At 44.5% G+C, this 20233-nt stretch overlaps 1 protein-coding gene across 6 annotated transcripts in view; it reads left to right on the top strand.

The window, feature by feature from the left end:
* KIF16B (kinesin family member 16B) overlaps positions 1–20233 on the top strand; it is a 3050718-nt gene that overhangs the window by 1569584 nt on the left and 1460901 nt on the right. For all 6 annotated transcript variants that reach the window (XM_069608346.1, XM_069608345.1, XM_069608343.1 and 3 more), the window contains one exon: positions 20014–20096. In XM_069608346.1, coding sequence (XP_069464447.1) covers positions 20014–20096 — 83 coding nt within the window. The remainder of the gene's footprint in view (positions 1–20013; positions 20097–20233) is intronic.

Genomic DNA, 20233 nt, shown 5'->3' with positions numbered 1-20233 from the left:
TCAGTCCAGACACACAATCTAGACACAGTATTACTCAACGATCACCTTTTCAAACACACAACGGCCTCACATGACACTACAGGACTACTCTAGTATTCTCTGTCGTAGCATGACAAACTCCTGAAAAATCCTAAAAAGTCCGGATCCAGTTCTTCTAGTACTATTTCAGAGGTGTCCCCCACTTCACCCAACAATACTCCACAGGGCCTACAGTTTGGCCAAATTTCTTCCCAGTGAACTTTAAATTCATTGTATGCACTTAAACAACCATTGCACAGAGCAACTCCCTTTTCTTTATAGGCCCAACAGCTCCCTGGACGTTTGCACGTCTTAGGGCTATGAATACTGCCCACTTCTCTCACTGGGTATTGTGTCAGTTCTTCCGCTATATATGTTGCTTCGAATTTTCTTTCTGCAGATTTTCGTGAGACAGAACTCCCTTTTCTCTTTCTTGGCCAATTCCATCGTACGCTTCATCAATCGCTAGTCTGATCCTTTTTTCATACATAAAATAGCTTGCGATGGAATCCTGCATTTCCTGGATTTTACACCTATCCCAACATTGTTTAGCTCTGCTGCATCCTCCTTCAAACACGACGCCTTCGCGCTTTCTTTCCGTTTCCCCAATGATGCACTACTCCTTCCATTAGAGAAAAGAACCTGCACTGCGTCCCTCGCGACCATATCCGGCTCATGCGCTCCTGACAACGTCATCCTAATCGTCGGGATTTCCCAGCAGAGCTGAGCTCTGCGATCAACTGTCACCCTGGGCACCCGTACACGCCTTGCGTACCTACAAAGTTGCCTTCTACTGGCTCCTGTACACGCCTTGTGTACTTCAAAAACTTGTACACGCCTTATGCACCATTAGTATCGACACTCGTACACGCCTTGTGCACCTCTGAAACACCCAGCTGCCCGTCTGATAGAGCGTTTTGAGCACTCGACCCCTGTACGCGGCTTGTGTATTAACGTGGTCCGGGCCTCGACGGGCGCTTGTACACCCCCTGTGCACTCGTCCAAAAGCTACTCTCTCCCCACGATCGCCCGTCAATTGGTCCTTAGGGACCCAACCCCAAAGCGTTAGGGCCTTCACTCACGTGGGGCCACCGTTGGGGGGCTGGTGGATGTTCTCCTGCCTGGCTTTGGTCTCCGTTTGTCCGATATTGCTCTGCTCCTCACAAGGAGTTGAGCTGACAGCGTCTCTCATGGATTGGCAGCGCAGCGCACAGTAGGTGCCAAGGCCAGCAGCAACCTCTTCCAGTACCCGCTCCAAGTCCGTTAGCGGTAGGTTGCTGTAGCGCACGCTGATTCCTTCGCGAACAGCACACCTCTTTAAAAAGTTCCCATCTGTGTCGCCGCTGACCACTGCTGCCTCTGATAACAAATTTCCTCATCGCCAATGTAACGAAGTGTGCCGAATGCAAACAATGTCAAGGTTTCGTATGATATTATGCACTTTTATTGTATGTTAGTGCAAGTGGTAACAAGTTCACAATTCAAATCAGAACAGGGCTATTAACACCCACCAGCCCCCATCATTCGTGCCGCTCGCCTCTCTCCCCAACCGTCCGCTCCCGAACCTTCCAACAGCACCATTCTGGTCCTGCATACATTCCACACCATGACATCACTCTCAGTCATGAACAACGTGAAATGTACCGACAAAGCATTACACTCATAACCAACCAAAGCTCCAGATCACTAAACAGCACTTACCTCATTGCCCCTCCCCCTGGAGCTGGGGGAGTCCATACATACCCCAAGATTGGTCGGGTGCCCTTGTATCAGGGACTGATAAAATGAGGGAAGTTAGGGGTCCCATTAGTGAGATTACCTCCCTGACTGCCACTGTTTGTGAATGGCCCGAAGGCCTTCTGGGTCTCTGATTTTGCTGATTTTGGCTAGGTACATTTTTAGGCTCCACCATCTCTAAGTCTAAAATGGGGGCAACCTTCATCTCTGCCACCTTAGCAGCAGCAGGGCTGTCAGCTGGTTTGGGGTTCTTGGCCAAATTTTTATTTTCTGCAGGTTTTTTGGACCTCATAAATGCGGGTCGCCTGCTCTATGACCAAGTCCAGAGATCTTTTGTCATGGAAATCCCTCACCAGCTGGGTCATCATATACTTGGGGAGTGCATGAAAGAAGGTGGTTACAAACTCCCTGCTATCCGTGCGCACCCTCCTAGTGGTTTGTGCAAAGGCGCGTTTGAGCTCCTGCACAAATTCTCATGGGGCCTGATCTTCCCCGCACTGCAGATTGCATGCCGCTTTGCAAGCCTCTTGGGGGTTTCTGTGGGCGGAAAAGTGTTTCATGATGGCCGGCCTGTAGGTGGACCATCTTGAATAGTTCTGGTCCTCCAGTCCAGCAAAGAAGCTGGAGTACTCTGGAGAGGATGTCCATTTTACATACTCTATGCAGTTTGGGTTGTCTTTCAGATGAAAAGTGTCCATCGTCTGCTCATAGAATTCCAAGTGTTCCCAAACAGAATATTTTGCGTTTTTATGGTATGGGGTTATGAAACTCCTAATGGCCTTAATCTGCCTAATGGGGTCTTTTGTCATAACTCACTTGTGTTTGTTTGCCTTCTTTGGCTTAGTCACCTGAGTCCACTCACCCTCTGACTCAGAGGCGCTACTACTTGAGGTACCCTCATGATCATCTAGGCACTCCCTGATTCTGTGAGCTTGAGAGGGTTCCCAGAATTGAGGGTCCTAGTTTCTCTATTCCTGTGGTGCTCAGGAGAGTAGTCTTCTGACACTTCGCTGCTCTCAGGGTAGGCAGAGTATCCCCCCCACTGCCCTAAATTGGTAGAGGTCTTCAGGATGCTCTTTTTGGGCCTCATTTCATTTGGTTTTTCATCAAATTGAACCAACTAGTCCCTTGGAAAGTAATATTTCCTTGGATCTAATTCCCTGACTCTCCCCTCATAGGAGATTTCCTTGTCAGAGACATCAGCCTTAATGTTTGGGTATCTATACAGGGACACCCGTCCATCACTTTGTGGGCCGCGCTGACCTGTCAGTTCCATCATGCTTGGCCTATTAAATTCTGATGGCCTCATGGCTTCCGGCTCATGTGAACCAGCAGCCATGAACTCAACAGTGCACAAAGTGTTAAATGGGTTTGAGTCCCTTAGTACAGAGGTCCTTATACTATGATCAGGAGTTGCCCTGTCCCTCTCTACCTGTTCAGGGTCCCTCCAGTTAGGATTAAATCTAGCAACCTCTTTTTCCAACCTTGCTAGTTTCTCCTTCTCAGCCCCTACTTCTTGATAATAAGCAAAGATCTTAGCCTTTGGCTCAGCTATCAAGGCTTTACTGGCCTCTATGGCCCGCTCTTGCGCTGCCACTTGTTTGTGGAGCTCATTCTTTTCACAGAGGGCCTCATTGTCTCTCTGCGCTTCCTGTATGGTTTGAGAATAATGAGAATTTCTGTTGCAGGAGACTCGACTACTGAGTTTGTGCATCTTTGGTTTGGGTGTTCTCTTCCAGAGCACCTTCTACCCGTCTGGCGTGCTCCAGTAGATTCCCATACTCTGTTTTGAGTTCATTTAGTTTCTGGAGGGCTAACTCACATCCTTGTAGCTCTGTTTTTAACTTGCTTATTTCCTGGCCTAAGGCGTGTTTCTCCTGATTTAGGGTGCCCCTCTGTTCAGCCAGGTCACCCCTTTGTTTCTTGATGGTATTGGATTTCTGGCACTCTTGATCAAATTCTGCTTGAGAGTGGAGCTTTCTCATTATTCATTTATTATTTTCCTCTTTCTATTTCCCTATCAGATCTTGTAGCATGGTTATTTGTCCTGAGCAGGCCCTGCTATAGGTTAATGGTTGAGTCAGCATCTGTTGACTCTCCTCCAGAGAGTCACCCTTTTCCTGACACTCTATTTGTACTGCTTCTAGTTGGGCCTCTGTCTACATTATTCCGCTGTTGTAGAGCCAAGTCCTCTTTGAATTTTATGTTGTAATTTCCAGATTCTACCTCCAAATCTTGGCTCTTTTGTAATTTTGTTCTGCTAATTGTAGTTCTGTCTGGACTTGATTTAATAGTTCAGATTGATTCTGCGCTAGAGTTTCATTTTCCTCATGCTTTTCCCAAAACACTCACATGTGGAGATGATTTGCTCCTCTTTAATTTTTGGGGTCATATATAATTCACTCAAAGCTTAGTGTAACAGGCCACCGTCCTGCCATGTATCCATGTCTATGGCGGTGACCTGTTGTGTTATTGCTTCTAGCCAGACATTTTCATCCTGTTCTGGCCACTCACCTCTGACAAATAGCTTGTGCAGAAGGTGTTCCCTAGCCATGTTGATTTCTACTACGGTCATTTTGGACATGTTTTTCTTTATTAATGTATTTATTTATGTAAGGGTAACCTGTATTTTATTGCTCTTTCTATTTTGGGGTTGATTTAGCTTTCATTTTTAGACACAGGCCTTGTACTTAGTATTTGTTTTGGGGGGCGCTTGTACAGTGTAACTCAGTATTCCAACCACACAAAGTATCACTACCCTGCAGGTTAGTCTGCTCTGCTAGGCTGCACGGTGGCAACCAAGCTCAATCCCGGCTAACAAGCCCCCAAGTTTAAGGATTTCAATCAGGCGACAGACACTTTGGTCTCGGCCTAGTATGAAGCGCACAACTGAGATGCTTTTCTCCTTATTTTATGTAAATTCAATTTCAGATGGTACACAACTCGTAACACACACCCTTTTTCAAATACCATGGGTCACAATGGACCATAAACAAGGCTGGTTGGTGAAATGCAATATATATTTATTTTAAAATTCAAAAGAAATCATAACATTTTTAATATGGGGCAGCAAATACCAATGGGATGATAATTACAAAGCAAATGGAATCAAGACACTTGGTTACCCTTCTCCTAGAACATATACGCAGAACAATTGAATACGAGCACTTTTTGATTTAGGAAAGATAGCACCCAAGTTAGGATTTCCCTCTGCAATGTTCCCTCAACCCTCAATTCTGAATGGATAGAAAGACACAGCAGGTAATCAGGAATAATAGGCAGAAGACAGAATAAAAATCCAAACTTCCCTCACAGAATAAGAGGCAAAAACGGACTTTAAACCCTTAACAAAGGCCTAAAATAGCAATCAAATTAATGTGTGGTTAAATTATAATATACATATGTTTTATCATAATAGCATGTATTTCTATTACTGGCAGTCCCAAGGCAATGGATCAGCAAAAGGCATACAATTCGAAAATGAGTGGAGATTTAAGAACAGATTGCAGCCAAATGACGCGTGTAAAAGTTACATTTCTTTTCAATTCCCGCTTTAAAATACCCAAAAGGTTTTTAATAAAAACAGGTGAAATACTCTGATTTGGAATTTTGGGTTGGGGGATAGATATATATCACAGGGACATTCTAGAGTTGAAGATAGGTCTCTAGCTATGAAACTGGATGAGTTTTGCAAGATATAACAAGGTGCGCTTTGAGCAAAATGAAGCTGTGAAATAGGAAAGGAAATCAGTTGTGACAAGAACAGTTTTACTCTTATCTAGAGTATTCAGACTAGACCACCAAAGATGGACACAGTAAGATCCAAGGTTGATTTGCGAATTTAACCCTGTCACCCCAGTGCCAAACCCTGGCAGAAACCAGTCCGATCACTCGAAATAGGACTAATGGCTTAGGATTACAAAGACAAAATTGAAAAGAGATGGCACTAGCACTTTAGAAAGTCACAGGCAGGGTGCACAGATGATTCTAACAGTTTTAACAAGTTATCAGTATAAGGGTGGGATGGCTTAGAGAGTGGGATAAGGACAAAGGCAAGACAAGATAGGTTATGGGTTTCTATGGGGTAGGGATTGTACTCGCAGTCCACTTTTAGTTTTGGGATTTCTGGACCGTCAACATGTTCTGGTCACCACACGGCTGTGCGCCTGGCAAAAGAAAACATATGGGCCGTTCTGGTCACCGGATGGCACAGGTACCGCTGGATGCAGTTAGTGGGCAAGCAGTTAGTGGGCAGCAAGCCAGTCTGATTCAGGATGCTTCCCATAAGAATCCCACAGCTTTCCCCTTTTTAATGGGACGTTAGGGGTTTTCAGAATGGAGGCCTTGCAGGGAATAGGATCAGCAATGCTTGGGTTTTACAGTGGGCTCTGGAGTAGGGTCAGCAATACTTTGGCCTTGTAGTGGGGTCTGGAGTCTGGATGGAACAGATCAGGAACACAGCGCAGGAACTTCAGGAAGAGTGTGTGTGTGGAGTCTTGTCAGTGACTCTTATTTATAATGGATAGTAACATCATCAAAGTATATGGCTGGGCAGGTTTAGCTAAGCACGCATCTAAACTACTGGATTGGCCAGGGGTGCTAGTCCCGTCTCGCTCTAAACTGGTTGGATTTCAAGGGAATTATGTCAGATTTATGATGTAAGTTTTACAATGTCCAAAACCTCCCACAATTACTTTAGCCAAAATCCAGTTTTGCCCTAAATGGCACCTTCATACAGTGGAAACATCTAAACAAATTACATAAACTGGTTACGTATTGTATGCAGCACATAGCAGTCCAATCCTCCACTTTGTGAGACATTGTTTTGCCCTTCTACCAGTTTTTCACGCTTTTCAATGTGAAATGTTCGGCGTAAAATTCCATAACTTTATACATATGTGTGGGTCATCATAAGGGATGGAAATATGAAAATTGTCATGATTCCTGCCCCTCACATCCCCAGCCCTCCAAGATGTCCAGCTGGAGCCAGGCCACAATCACCTACATAGCCCTCCAGGGCCTCTCCATCCCTCCAAAGACCCACTTGGAGTCAGACTTGGCGCTGCGGCTCCAGACTCACTCACTCCCATAGGATAACATTGGGGATTGGACTTGTACTGCTTTGATGGGGACAAGATGGATGCCCCCACATATTTCGGTTGCCAGAACTGCATGTGCAGTCTAGTCTTTTGGGTGTGGTTCAGCCTAGAGACACCTGGGATATCCAGAGACTATTTAAGCCACGCCCAGGCTGAGAAACATGCTTTGTGTTTTCTGCACCTGCAGCGTGACACTCACCGTGTTCGGATCGGTTTACAGTAGGCCTGCATCTTTCTTCTGCGCGCAGCTCCTGCAAGAACAAGAACACTGTTAGGAACAGCCTTACCTTGCAGCGCTTCTGCCCATCATTCATTGCTTCTTCTTCTTCTGCGGGCATCTTCGGCGGTGTCATTCCCATCCCAGCACGCCGCTTCCTAAGAAAAAAGGGAAAAGAACAGAAAAAAGGCATTAGTAAGCATTCAGCAAATCTTTGCTTATTTTTAAAGACTATACGAGCTTCAAACGCTTACCTGAATCCCAGCCGCTCTGGGGGAACTCTGTCTCTGGAACTTCTCATCCATCTGCAAGAGGGAAAAGACACTCCAGGTTATGTGGAAACATCTAGAGGCGCCGCATACCGCGCTTACTCACTGCATTTCTTCTTCATAACCGGCATCCACGCTGAAAACGTCGCGGCACCTGAAAGACACAGAAAAAGAACTCAGTTCAATACAAATACGAAAGGGTTGCATCACGCTCTCACTCACTTTCAGCGCTACTCATCTCAACAGCACGTCGCCATCCCCGGACGCCGGCCATCATCTAAGGAAGGAAAGGAACGAAGTTAGAGAACTGTTCAAAAGACTCATTATACTTACCTGTCGGACTCTTGCCAGTAAAGTAACTAGGTAACAACGAGCCTGCATCAATCAACGCGCCCCTGCGCTGAAAGCAGGACGGAGAGCACACTTTCCAAGAAAACAAGGCCCAGTCTCCAGTCAAGTAGACTCCAGGGAAGGGATTGAGGTCGTAAAAGGTCAGAACAGGCTGAGTGACGTCCCCGTGGATGCCAGGTGAGTGCTACAAAAATTTGCATTGGCACCATGGATACTTTCCTTGTAAACGCTGATTCTTTGCCATTTCTATTCCCAAGGGGTCAGTGAATTCTACATTTTTATTCATAAATAGTCTTTGGAAACAAATGGTAGTCCTTTGTCCCCCATATTTGGAAATAGCTTCCAAGCTACCCCCTAAAGGGCAGGGCTGTCATGGAGATCTTCTCTGAAGCCTCTGTAGAAATCACAAAGATGTGGGACTTTCTTTTCACATATCCTTTTCCTGGCAATTCCATTGTCAGTATTAATGATCACGGAGGTGTTAGTATGTACTGAGATGCCCTTTTATTTCTGTCATCCTCTCAGCAGCCACTGAAGTCTGAATGAATTGTATTTATTTTGGCTCTGAATTGTAAGACAATCTGCTAAATAGAACCATTTCCTTCATTGTATTTTCACGTCATAACCCCCTTCATATTGCTAGATAAGGGCAGGCTTTCTGCTTTCTACTTTTCTCTTCTGTCATGCTTGTTCCTCACACTTCCCTCTCTTCTTTCCACTTTCTCCATTATCTCTGCCCATTCTATATCATCTTCCTCCTTCCTTCTACGTCTGAGCTTCCTCATCTGCGCGTGTACGCTCGCTTGTGTTTTTCACGTCTAATTTGAGCAATATTTGTCCTCCTAATTATTCATTTGAAGACACAACCACTTCGCTATCCTCATGTTTCCCGATGCCCCTCTATCACCCTTCGTCAACTTTGCTTGCAGTTCGCTGTGCTCCTTGCGCTCATCGCTTATAGTGTCTGTTCTCTTGCTTAGTGCCGCTAAGCGTGTCCTCTCTGTTGTAGGCAGGTGGTGCATAAGCGGGATTGGTATACCCTGCCACTGCTTTTAGTTCCTTCAAGGGATAAAATTCCTTTCTTTCTGTTGTGGGGTCTACAGTTTGAGGAGGAGCAGCCGTGGGTGCTTTGCCCCCAGCATCGCGTTGGCTCAGCATCCAGTCTTTCTGGGGTTAGTCCGCCTCCCTGTCCTCAAACATTTTCCAAAGCTCTAATATGGCTAACCGCTTACTCAATTTGTTCCCTTTATACGCGGCATGTAAATATGTGGTCATAGTTGCAGCACACAATTGGCAAAATTGCTCTCTCAGGGCCATGGCTTTTCCATTTTGCCCTCTGTTTTGCAAGTCCATACTGCGCTATACTTGCGTATTTTGTCTTGATATCGCAGGAGGGACATATACAAATTCTGAAGGGGTTTATCCCCCATGGCGGTATGTCACTTTCTGACTGTCAATACTTACTTGACACAAGATCTACATTTTTTGACAAATGTATGCATTTCTCAATTACCGTCAATTTTCAACCGGCTCTTTCAAAGCCACAATAAATCGTCACAAAACCTCCAACAGCCTCTCTGGCTCACCACCATCAACAGGAGTGTGTTCCGTGCACCACCCACAATGTATTCTGCGCCCTTAAAGGCCAATCTACAATTCTTTCATGTGCTCATCGAGTCTCACCCAAAAGGGTACAATCTTCTATAACAACTCGAGCATCATCTTGCCATGTTAAAAACCATCACCTCCTTTTATTTGTCCTCTACTATCACCACGTCTATGTCCCATTACAGGTGTTCACTTCCACCACAGCTTTCTGTGTCCTATGTATGAACCCTATATGTGACTCACAAATCTAAGGTAAAGGTATTGATACTTCAAAATATACCCCCAAAAGGTCTCACAATACTTCAAAACATCACATATATATGACCGTCTTCCTCCCTTCAACCAGGGATTTCCAACATATACGTGGTTCTTCTTCTATACCGTCGCATAGGATATCCTCTCTGTGAGATAAACTAAGAAACCACCTTCCATGACCTAAGGAGCTATGCTACCACCTAGACACAGGACGTCCACATGTACATCTTCCGTAACTAAGCTCTCTGCCTAAAATGTACCTTTTTGGTAATTTCTTTATTTTTCATCCATAAACCAATGCAAGTGCCTAGAGTACAGGTTTTCTTTCTCTTTTCTTTGTTTCTCTTTCCTTCACAATAACGCAAAACCATCAACAAACAACTTTCCCTTCCCAATCTTTATGGTATGGCTGATTGTATACTTACACTCCGTTGATCAGCTGAAGTTCTCGGACACCGCCTTTTCCTCTAATCTGCCACTTTGCTGTCCGGTCTGCTTTGGCCTCCCATGGGGAGCGGGCAGGAATTTCTCCAAGGCGGCTCCTGACAACCTCTTCAATATCCATGCGTGGTCTGTTTTTTGGTCCGTTTCTCGAAGGTTGCGGCGCAGCTTTTCGGGCCCCCGACAGGAAAAGGTGGTCTTATTGCCGAGGGCTCTTAGCCACCATCCTCTCGCTACCACCTGTAAAAGCGGTAAGGGGACTATTAGCAGCCTCCCGATGCACAGGCAAGAGGAACTGGGCCCTGGAAATCCTCTGCACCAAAGACAGAAAACCCATCCACTGAGCAAAGTTCAACTGTCTTTATTACACATTAAAATGACAGTGATTGCAGCATGAACAACGTACCATTCTCAATGCTCACTCTGTGTATAGGCGGTTGTCAGCTGGTTTTGTTTGTTACTGATGTCACAGAATGCAGTTACATCCCACAAACCTAATGTGCAATAGGATAGGTTACTAAGGGTAAGCTATGTAAACTTTTCTATAGGTGTTGGTGCACCTATTGGGTAACCATAACTGGTGGCCTCCTGAGACCACCTCAAAAAGTATAAAATACAAAGTTGCAGGTTAGTGAAAGGTAGTTGGCCAATGCAACTCTGTATAAACTCATCGGAGCATGTGAATAGGGATTGGACAGACAGTCTTCTCAGCCTTGGAGCGGTACCAGGCCTAGTCCAATGCTCAATGTAGTGGGAACAACGCAGAAGGTGCTGCGTGTTACCAATAAGTTACCTTTCCCGATCATCTGTCCAGTGAGACAGAACATTTGTCTTTGAACCTGTGCTCCATTTGTTTCTTCCTGCATTCAGGAACAGCAATCTGTACCTAGCTCTAATGAATAGGCATTGTGCACCATGTTCAGATTACATGTGTAAGGACCACGAAATGACTCTCCTCTGTCTGTAATTATGAGGATTTTCTGCTTTAGCTTCTTGCAGGTGCCCTATTGTTTCTGCCTATCTGCAAACGCTCCTTCCCCGTGTGTTCTTGGCTATCGGTGCACGGCAACTGTCCTGGAAGCCTGCTCTTTCAGCTTCAGCTGGATCAGTCTATCAGCTTTCTCTGTGTCTCGAGTTCTCGAAGCTTCTTCTATTCACTCCAATGTACCTATGTCGTCTATCTTTATTTGCATGGCTGTCCCTGTTAGTTGCATTAAGCTCCAGCAAGCTGTCCATGTCTATTCTTCTGCCTCTTGCAGTTTCGTGCTCAGCAAAAGGAGTATATATGTGTGTGTTAGTCCTCGAACTATGCGAGTCATAAGCATATCATTTCTATCTATCCAAAATAAACTAAAATGTCTGTGTAGTTTCGTGCATGGATGCATATGTGCTTCATGAAATCTCTTCACTGGCTCCCTGTGGCAGCAAGGTTCAAGTTCAAGACCCTTTGCATTGTCCACAAGCCTTTCTAGGGCCTGGCACTGCACTACGTCCAACTCTCTTTTCCTAAACATCTAATTTCTCGAGCTCTCTGCTCATCCACTTCCAACTCTCTGAGGGTCAGGTGCTTTTCCAAGCAGAGAGTTGGGGACTGATCTCTCTCTTTGGCTCGAGCCTCCCACTGGAACAGCCTCCCTGCCTCTCTCAAACCTGAGCAGAACCACCTCTGATTCCGGAAGCAACTCAAGACCTTTCTTTTCGCTTCCACGTTTGCTCTTCCTCGCCCCTGCTGATGTCCCGACTGCTCCATGCACTGGTCACCTGGCTACCCTCTGAACTCAGGCCCAGGCTCCTGCATATCCAGCTGCCCTCGCACTGCCTCTGGGCTCCCCCAGCACTTAAGGTCTGTATCTGCAACCCTACAGTCCCTTCTCTCTGCACTTATGAGCCACTCGCTGGCTGCACTTAGTGTTTTACCTGCACTTTCCCTCCCCCACCTCCGGCACTTCTCTCACTGCACTTGCGCGATCTGAATGACACAAGGCCTAGTAACATCGTTGTTTTATCCTCCCTCTGTTTACCCCTCCCTGTTTTGTCTCATCTCTTCTGTAATGTAATCAGGATATGGTCTGAATGACTGTCTGAGTGAATTGCTTCTCACACCTGCGATACATCATCAGTGAAGGGAGGAGAGGGTCACAAGGAATGTGCATCTCTAGTTTCTCTGTCAACGGGCTGTGAGCGAGTAGGTGCAAGGAGGGCAATGTTTAGGTCCCCCTCTTCAAAAGTTCAATAAGCTTATGTAAGTAATAAAGATGTGTTGTATCTCTCGTTATCTAGTTATGCTTGTGCACCTGCTCCATGGTTACGTAGAATGTTTAGGGAGAACCTGGGAGGAGAGTTCAGGATAAAATGTTGACAATGAAGACCAGGGGTGGACAGTTTCTAGACCATTGTTCTATGCCTGTCAAGCCATTAGAGAAAGGGAAAAGAACATATGCAAATTGGGCTCAGGTCCCACCCCTAAAAGGGCAGTCCAGCCCAAACTGCTAGGTCACATCCTTTCTGCACGAGGCCACAAGTAACCCCAGACATGTTTCGGGCTCATTGGGCATCATCAGTGAGGTGTAGCTTGGTTCTCCAGGCCCAGCACACACAGGGCCTACGTTTGGGCATAACTTTCCCACTCGGGGTGATGAAGCAAAGCAGAGGTGATGGCTGGAAGGTTTGGAATTAATCTGGAGTAGAGCCTTATGCATGTTACTTAATAAAGGAGGTAACAAGAACCTTACCTAACTTCAGATCTCAATCACCAAACTTAGCTATAAGTTTAGGGTTGGAGGACATGTTATGTTAAATAGATTTCTAAAGCGCACGTTTACCCGGAGGTATCATGGCGCTGAGGCAGGCAGAAGAGTGCAGCAACAAAAGGGGCTAGTAGGAAGAATATGGGCGAGAAAATATGAGTGTTGCAGGGGATTTCCTGCTGTAATGACAAAGTGAATACTAGAGAAGGGAAAGACAAAAGAAGTAAAAGTATGAAGAGGTGAAAGTGAATGCATTGTGAAGTGAATGCAGAAGTAGTACAGACACACATGCCTAACAGGAGCTAAACTCCTTATCCCACAGATAACAGTAAAGCCCTTGCTGTAAAATGGATGAAGATCCCAATAACAGCATTCAAGTTGACGGAGCACAGAATGTGAATAGAATGGGAACAAGTGAATGTTATGTGGTACAATTGATATACATGATAGCATGCCCGTTGTCACTAGAAACATCCTTATCGAACCCATGTTTCTGTTGGTATACCGAGACCTGTAGTTTTGCTTTTCCCCTTTATAAATCTTAGACTACAAGTCAGAGAGAGCAAAGAAATCAGGACCCCATTGGCAAGTTTTTATGCTAGACTAAAAGCAATGGGAATGTGATATGATTGGTTATTTATAACGCGCTTGATACCCAGAGGTTTCTAAGCGCGGACCGGGGATCGAACCTGCCTTGCTCCATGTCATCTTGCTTACAAGGCGAAAAAGAAGTACCAAATGTTCTGGGCTTCCCAAAGTAAAAAAAAAAAAAAAAAATTGCCCAGCTTTAAGGGGTGCACGAGATGAAGGGGAGAGCAAGAGGACTTGGGACATGTGTAAATGTATATACTTGTTTCAGTGCTGCTTGCGGGAAAAAGAGCAGGGTGAACTGTGCAAAACCGTTAACACGATGGAAGGAAACAAAACCCTTTGGTCACAAGGTACACAGAGATCCTCAAAGCTTTTTCGTTCCCTCTTACCCCTCAAGGTAAAAGCATTTGGGTTTAATGATCAACTTGCCATGTGCGTCTGTCTCCGTTCAGGGAGCTCAGCATGCTAAATGGTGCTGCAGCTGTAACAAAAGCCACTAAGATCGTACAAAGGATGGAAGAGGTTCACAGTACCTATTTAAATACTATGTTTTTTAAATGTAAAAGGCCCTTCCGCAGGTGCCTATTTCGTCACCATGTTAAAAAAAAAACAAAATCTTCCAGATGCCAATCCCCGGGAACTCGCTGGCACGAGAGCAGGAGCAAACAGGAGAAAAAGCAATGGGTACAGTGCAAATAAAACAAGCGTTAGCAACGACAACAGTTTGGGTTTGTGTGTGGGCATGGGAAAGGCACTTGCTGAGCACTGCCGTAGTGGTATTAACTGGCCATTGATGGTAGCATGTGCAAAATGGTGCGAATAGCTGGGCATCTAATACCCGTGCCTGACAAATGGCTAATATTTATACCCAAGCCAAAACGGTTGGCTTTGCCAATCCTTTTTTGAACTGGACTTATACATCGAGAGGCTGAAGGCAGACATGGTTAAGACATTTTTATTGCACCAGTAGCGTATTTGCAACTTCAATTAAGTCATTAACTCTCGGAAGACTGCTTTGAGAAAACACTAGCAGGCACTTTGAGTGCAAAGTTTGATGGTAAGCTCAGAGTTCCCATGAGGTAGTGTTTTGGGCGGGGAGAGTCAGGCACTGGGTGGGAATGGCCATAGGGATTAACATGGCCTACAAGCTTTGTGTCCCTCCTCATATGCCATTTCTCCCGAGCTGTACTCTAATCCAGTAGTTTCGCTAAAGTGCCACCTATTAGTCCAAACTAAAAAATCACATACACTTGGGGATGAAGAAGTTTAATTTTCTAGTAGCTGAATACCTGGGCTGTCCAAAGCTTAACAATAGTGATGAAAACAAGGAATAGAAGAGGAAACACGGGGGTTAAGAAATTTAAGATGAGGGGGCTTTGAGAGTAGACATGAACTTTAGCTGTAGTTGTTGCTTCATCCCTTGCTTTTTCCACTGCATCTCCTTCAGACGACTCACTGGCAGAAACTGGGTGGCCGGATCCCTCCTCCTAAACAGGCAAAACAATCATAGCAGGTCCAACGGAAGGCTCCTCTGACCGACAATCAGTACCACTGCCTCAGGACTCTCTTGTAACTAAAGTAAATGCACAATGAAAACTGTATTTTTCAGTTCTACTCAGAAGAGTAAAGTCACCCTCTGTGGAGTTTTTCCGGATTTCTCCAGTAAACTCCAAAAGACGGAAAGCTGAGCTCACAAAATGGTATCTGTCACAGCTGTTGTAACTGGGCATTACCGAGCGAAGTGTGTACAGTGGAACATGGCATTGATGTCCTATTTGGGCGTAATGGAATCTAGCTGTGCTAACTGGGCATAGCTGATCCTTTTTATACCAATTGAGCAAAGTATAACCTGGCACTGCTATGCTTGCTACCCTTATCCTTAACAAAGACTTAAATACCTTGGACTTGTTTACCAATATTTCTAATATTGGGATGAGGATGGCAATATTTGGCCGCAGTATAAGTCCTTGCAATGGCAATACCGAAACCTTAAAATGGTGTGAAACCTCGGCTGGTGATGGCACTACCTTGTATCTCATAGAAAATACCTATCACATAATGATAATACCTGGCATATGGTAAATAGTGTGAGAACTGGAGATTTTATACTATTGCCTTTATACTAACCAGAATTGTTGGCTCCGGGAATGCTTGTTTTAAAATGGTTCTTGGCAAATGGCAAGGTTATGTACGCTTGCTTTAGGTGGCTCACCTACCCAGCTCACTGCTCTATGGAAACATGGAAAAAGGTGGATGGGGCAGGGTGTTGCTGTATGCTGGTCTCCGATTATACACCGGGGTCGTCACTTTGCCCAATCAGAGAGGCGTGAACGTTCTGTACTATGAGCCTGCAGAGCATGAACGTGCCAGGAAGCGCACTGGCATTCTGTGCACCTACCTTGAACAGGAAATGCCCTACATGTCTGAAATGTATTTTATTCCAGCCAGTCAAAGCCCAAGCCCCTCTTAGCCCGCCCACTACTAAGCAAAAGCAATCCAGCAGGATTTTCAGAATTCAATCTGGTAAAAGGTGTAGAATCGAGTGTCTGACGAATGTTCACAAATCCTGCTGGGCTCTGCCTTTCTCCACACACAAATGTCTTAGGTTTTGTTTTACTCAGTCCACAGCTGGTGCTATATTGTATTACCGCCAACAGCCATCTTCTTAGGACAACTCCTAAACAATGTTCTTAATGCCAACTTCAAATGCATTTTACTCTAAACCAGGGGTGCACTGGCCTATAGGATACACTGGAGATTTCCTGGTAGGGCTCTGCACCATGGGCCTCTAATGTGTGGCATTTCCAAATGTTGTCATAGGAAAAGGGTTTGGCTGGCTGGAAATGTGTAAAATGGGGCCACTTTGGAAATTATTTCCAGGGCCTCTTTTGGTTGCTAGTCCATTCCTGCTCTAAACTTATTTCCTTTAAGTTCCCTCTCCAATAGGGATATACAATTATTGAGTACATAGTCCTATTATGGTCCTATAATTACTTTTTAATACATAGTAAATGGGTGTGTTTGGCCATGCTCTTATCAACCAGAAGAATTAGAATTCGCAGGGTGTTAAGGGGCAAGTCTTCAGATAAGAGATGTTTCGCACGCTAATTCTGGCATTCCCTAAAGATTGGAATGTACTGCTAACACTATGTTGTTACTTGGGTAAAATGGGTAACACTACATGGATATAGGTGTATTTTTAAAGTGCAATTGACATGAAATATATTATTTTTAAACATTGAAGTACTGTCCGTGGCACCTTGAAGAACATGGGGGGGAAAAACGACCGAGGCTAGAAATCCTTCGATGAGGTCTCCATAAAAACCCTTAAATTGTCACATCATTATATAACACATTTATATTGAATTCCTGAAAAAGTTTCACAAATTCTCAAAAACGAATAGAGCGATCGATTTACTAGCAACAGATTATCAGCAAATGCCAATTGGGCCAATGCATTTCGGAACTAGGGGTCCTTCGTCAGGGCAGACTCTGCTGAAATGAAGACAATCTGGCAATTGATCACTCGTGCCTAGACTTCTATGTCCACAAATAGCTGCCGGCAGTCCCGTGAGCTGGTGAATAGGCGCTGGCAAAACTAAATGTACTATGTGCTCAAAGCCATCATATTAGTTACCTGTATGCTTCATAAGAGCATATTTGTGTTCACCACGAGAACACGCTTGAAAATGGCTGTCACATGTGGCCGGTGGAGAGCTGCTTTCAGACGGCTTGCACCCCACTCACAACAGCTTTTCTCAGTTACAATTTATAAATCTCGTTAGCGATATTAGCTATGCCCTCTCACCCATCACTCACCTTGAATAATCTGAACAGCCTTGTAAAAAGATTTTCAATTGGCATGAAGGTTAGTCCTGCAGTTGGCTCCTGGTGGCTGCCATTTGTCGCACTGCCACGCATGGTGCACTGATGATTACAACTAGAAGAAAGTTGAATATGGTAAAGCTATTGTTGCTTATCAATGGAAAGGAGAAAAAAAATAGAAAGGGAGATAAACTAAAGAGACAAAAGAAATGAACAAATGCAATTAAAGAAAGTGTGAAAAAAGAAAGTAAAAGATGGATAGATGCGAGGGAGGAGGCAGAAATCAAGAAAACTAGTTTGTGGATGGGTTGAAACAAAGAGCGATATAAAAACATGCAAAGAAGGAACAAATGATTGAACGAAAGAAAGAAAAAACAAGTAATGTAAGAATAAAAGATGGAAAGAAGAAAGTAAAGAATAACATGAACTAGAAGACCAGAAAGATGGAATGATTGACAGAAGGAAGGACATATGGAAGATGTTGGAGGGAAAAGAAAAGAAGGAATAAAAGATGGAACAAAGGAAAAAACAAATGAATGATGGAAATAAAGATGGAAATAAAGACATATTAAAGAAAAAAACGATTGGAAGAAGAAAAGAAATTAAGGAAACATTGAATGAAAGACAGAAAGGAGGAAAAAAGAAGAAAGGCGAGCAATATAGATGCAAAGGAAGGAAAAGAAAACAATTGGAAAAGGAGAGTGAAAAAGAAAGGAGGAAATACAAAGATGAAAAAATAGAAGAAAACGGAAGAAAGAAAAAGTAGGAAAGACTGGTGAAAAGATAATCTAAATATTGCAAAGTAGCATTAACCATGTACTTCTTGTGACAGTAAATTTCAGAATTGTATCATTGCACTACAGAATTGAAATAAACTGCTCTCTATAGTTGTGTATAGGTGTCCGACAGGTTACCTAATGCCTTTCAATGTGTGCAGCCTAGCTGTGGACTGTTCAATTCCCTTTCACTCATAGGGGAACTGTGGGTCTTACCTCTTACCTCTAATCCCTTCGATGGATACAGTCTTGCCGGTTTCCCCTTACTCCGCAAAACCATTACCCCATCTCTGATGGATTCAAGAACTACAAAGGCCATGGTGGCCTACATCCGATCCTTTGCAGAAGCAGTTACTTTCTACTCCTATTTTTGAAAGGCAATAACAAAGTGCAGCAGGACACAGCAAGCAAAGTTGTATGCGTATATATTGTGAAAGACTCTGATATCAACCGTGGGACACATTTAGTTCCTTCACCGTGTGCCTGCCCTCTCACAATATTTTGTATTGGTGTCTCCTTTAGCCTCGTTCGATCCCTTATGTTGCCTGCTTGCAAACGCCTGTGTTCATGCCAACCTGTCGGCCCAATGCCCTTGCAGTACACAGAGTAATCCAATCAGAAGTTCAAATGATAATACATTAGTTAGCTATGCTCGGGGGCAATATGGGGCCAATAACCATCTATTATGCCATTCTAGCAAAGGTACATGGGCACGGGGAGGTTCTCCAGCCAGTAAGGTTTCTGTTCATCCAGAGGTGTCTGCGCCTCCCATCACCTTTCTTAAGGACAGTGCAGTGTCTCTCTCTTTGTTTCATTATTGTTTATTTATATCACTCTTAATGCTATAATACTCCAGCTTCTAGGCCAGACAGGGATCGAACCCATGTAGCACAGCATTGGCTTGTCCCCAAGGCAAGGGCGTTACCCCTGAGTTATCCTCCCAGCCTCTCTAATAATCACCTACCAGCTTGGGGGAGTTGAAGGGATGTACTATAACTCTGGGCATGGCATCCACCCAAGAGCCATATCTAACTATTTGGGACTGGAGGATGTGCATTTATGCAGGTCAGAAAGCACAGCTCTTATTCGACTGAAGCACAGGTATCTTATAGGTGAACAGATTTCGTAGGGGCTAGGAGCGCAGACTGGCCACAAGGGTGCATGGTGGAGCAAACAAGAACACATCCAGCATCCACTGGTACCCCCACAAGTGACCGGCCTGCAAGGGCTCATTGCCTGTACTTGTGCAAGGACACTGAAGGCTAAAGTCTCCTTCTCCAGACTCCCTCATCTGCACCCTCTGATGATCTGCTCAGAAAGACCAACACAATGGCATCAGTATTGCCCATAAACAGACCTCCCTCTACGTAACTGACGCAATGCCAACCACTTCCATCATCTTTGTCTTCAGCTATTACTCCATCATCCATGCACCAGCCAGGGCTGTTTCTATGAACCTCATGTCGGGGTCTGTATGCACATTTGCAGCTCCTGACATCAAGTTTACTATTGATACAATGTACCATCAGCCTTTGCCTCTCATTGCAGAAAGTACCCTGCTGTGATTAGTTTAGATACGTTGTAACAGCTGACATTGCTCCATGGGAGGCCCTGGGAAAGATGGAAGCCCCCCCTGGGAGGCGTTTTTGGGTCTAGTTCAGATTGTATTGCCTGTTGGTGTTCAAGTTAGCCCCACTGGTAAGTACTTCAATGTTTTACAATCATAGTTTGTGTTACAGTTGCCCTTAGATGCTTGATACACGTTTGCTTATGTTTTCAGTAAACTCAGTAAGCGCTGCTTTGTAATGTCAGACTATCGTGTTTAATTAAAATAAAAAAACGATCTATTCTCCTAAATTCTCAATGTAGCTTTGTGCAGCAGAGTGAGGAGTTGTAACATGTCTTGGTAAAAACAATGAAAGGTAAAAACAAAAAAAATCAGATGAGCAGTTTTCTGACCAGGGCACTGCTTTTTGTAGAGTGTGGTGGTTTTCCGATGCAATTTGTGGTCTAACTGCCTTCTTTTTGTTTTGTTGTACCTGCACTGATAGTAAAGCATTCCTTGCGTGTTTCTCACAGGTGCTGTAATACTTCTTGGAAGAACCAATATGTTTCGCTTTAATCATCCCAAAGAAGCCGCTAAACTGAGAGAAAAAAGGAAGGTACTGGATGCTAAAAAGCAATATTTTAAAATGCAAATCCATGTATGCCATCATTTCTTTTTTATGTGTCTGTCTTCCGCTGTGAACATTCAGATATGTCGCCCTATAAAGATTACCTTCGTAATTGTCTTGAAAGA

This window comes from Ambystoma mexicanum, chromosome 4q (assembly GCF_040938575.1).
Source record: "Ambystoma mexicanum isolate Mex_15411 chromosome 4q, UKY_AmexF1_1, whole genome shotgun sequence".
NCBI lineage: Eukaryota > Metazoa > Chordata > Amphibia > Caudata > Ambystomatidae > Ambystoma > Ambystoma mexicanum.
This window is presented reverse-complemented; position numbering and strand designations above follow the sequence as displayed.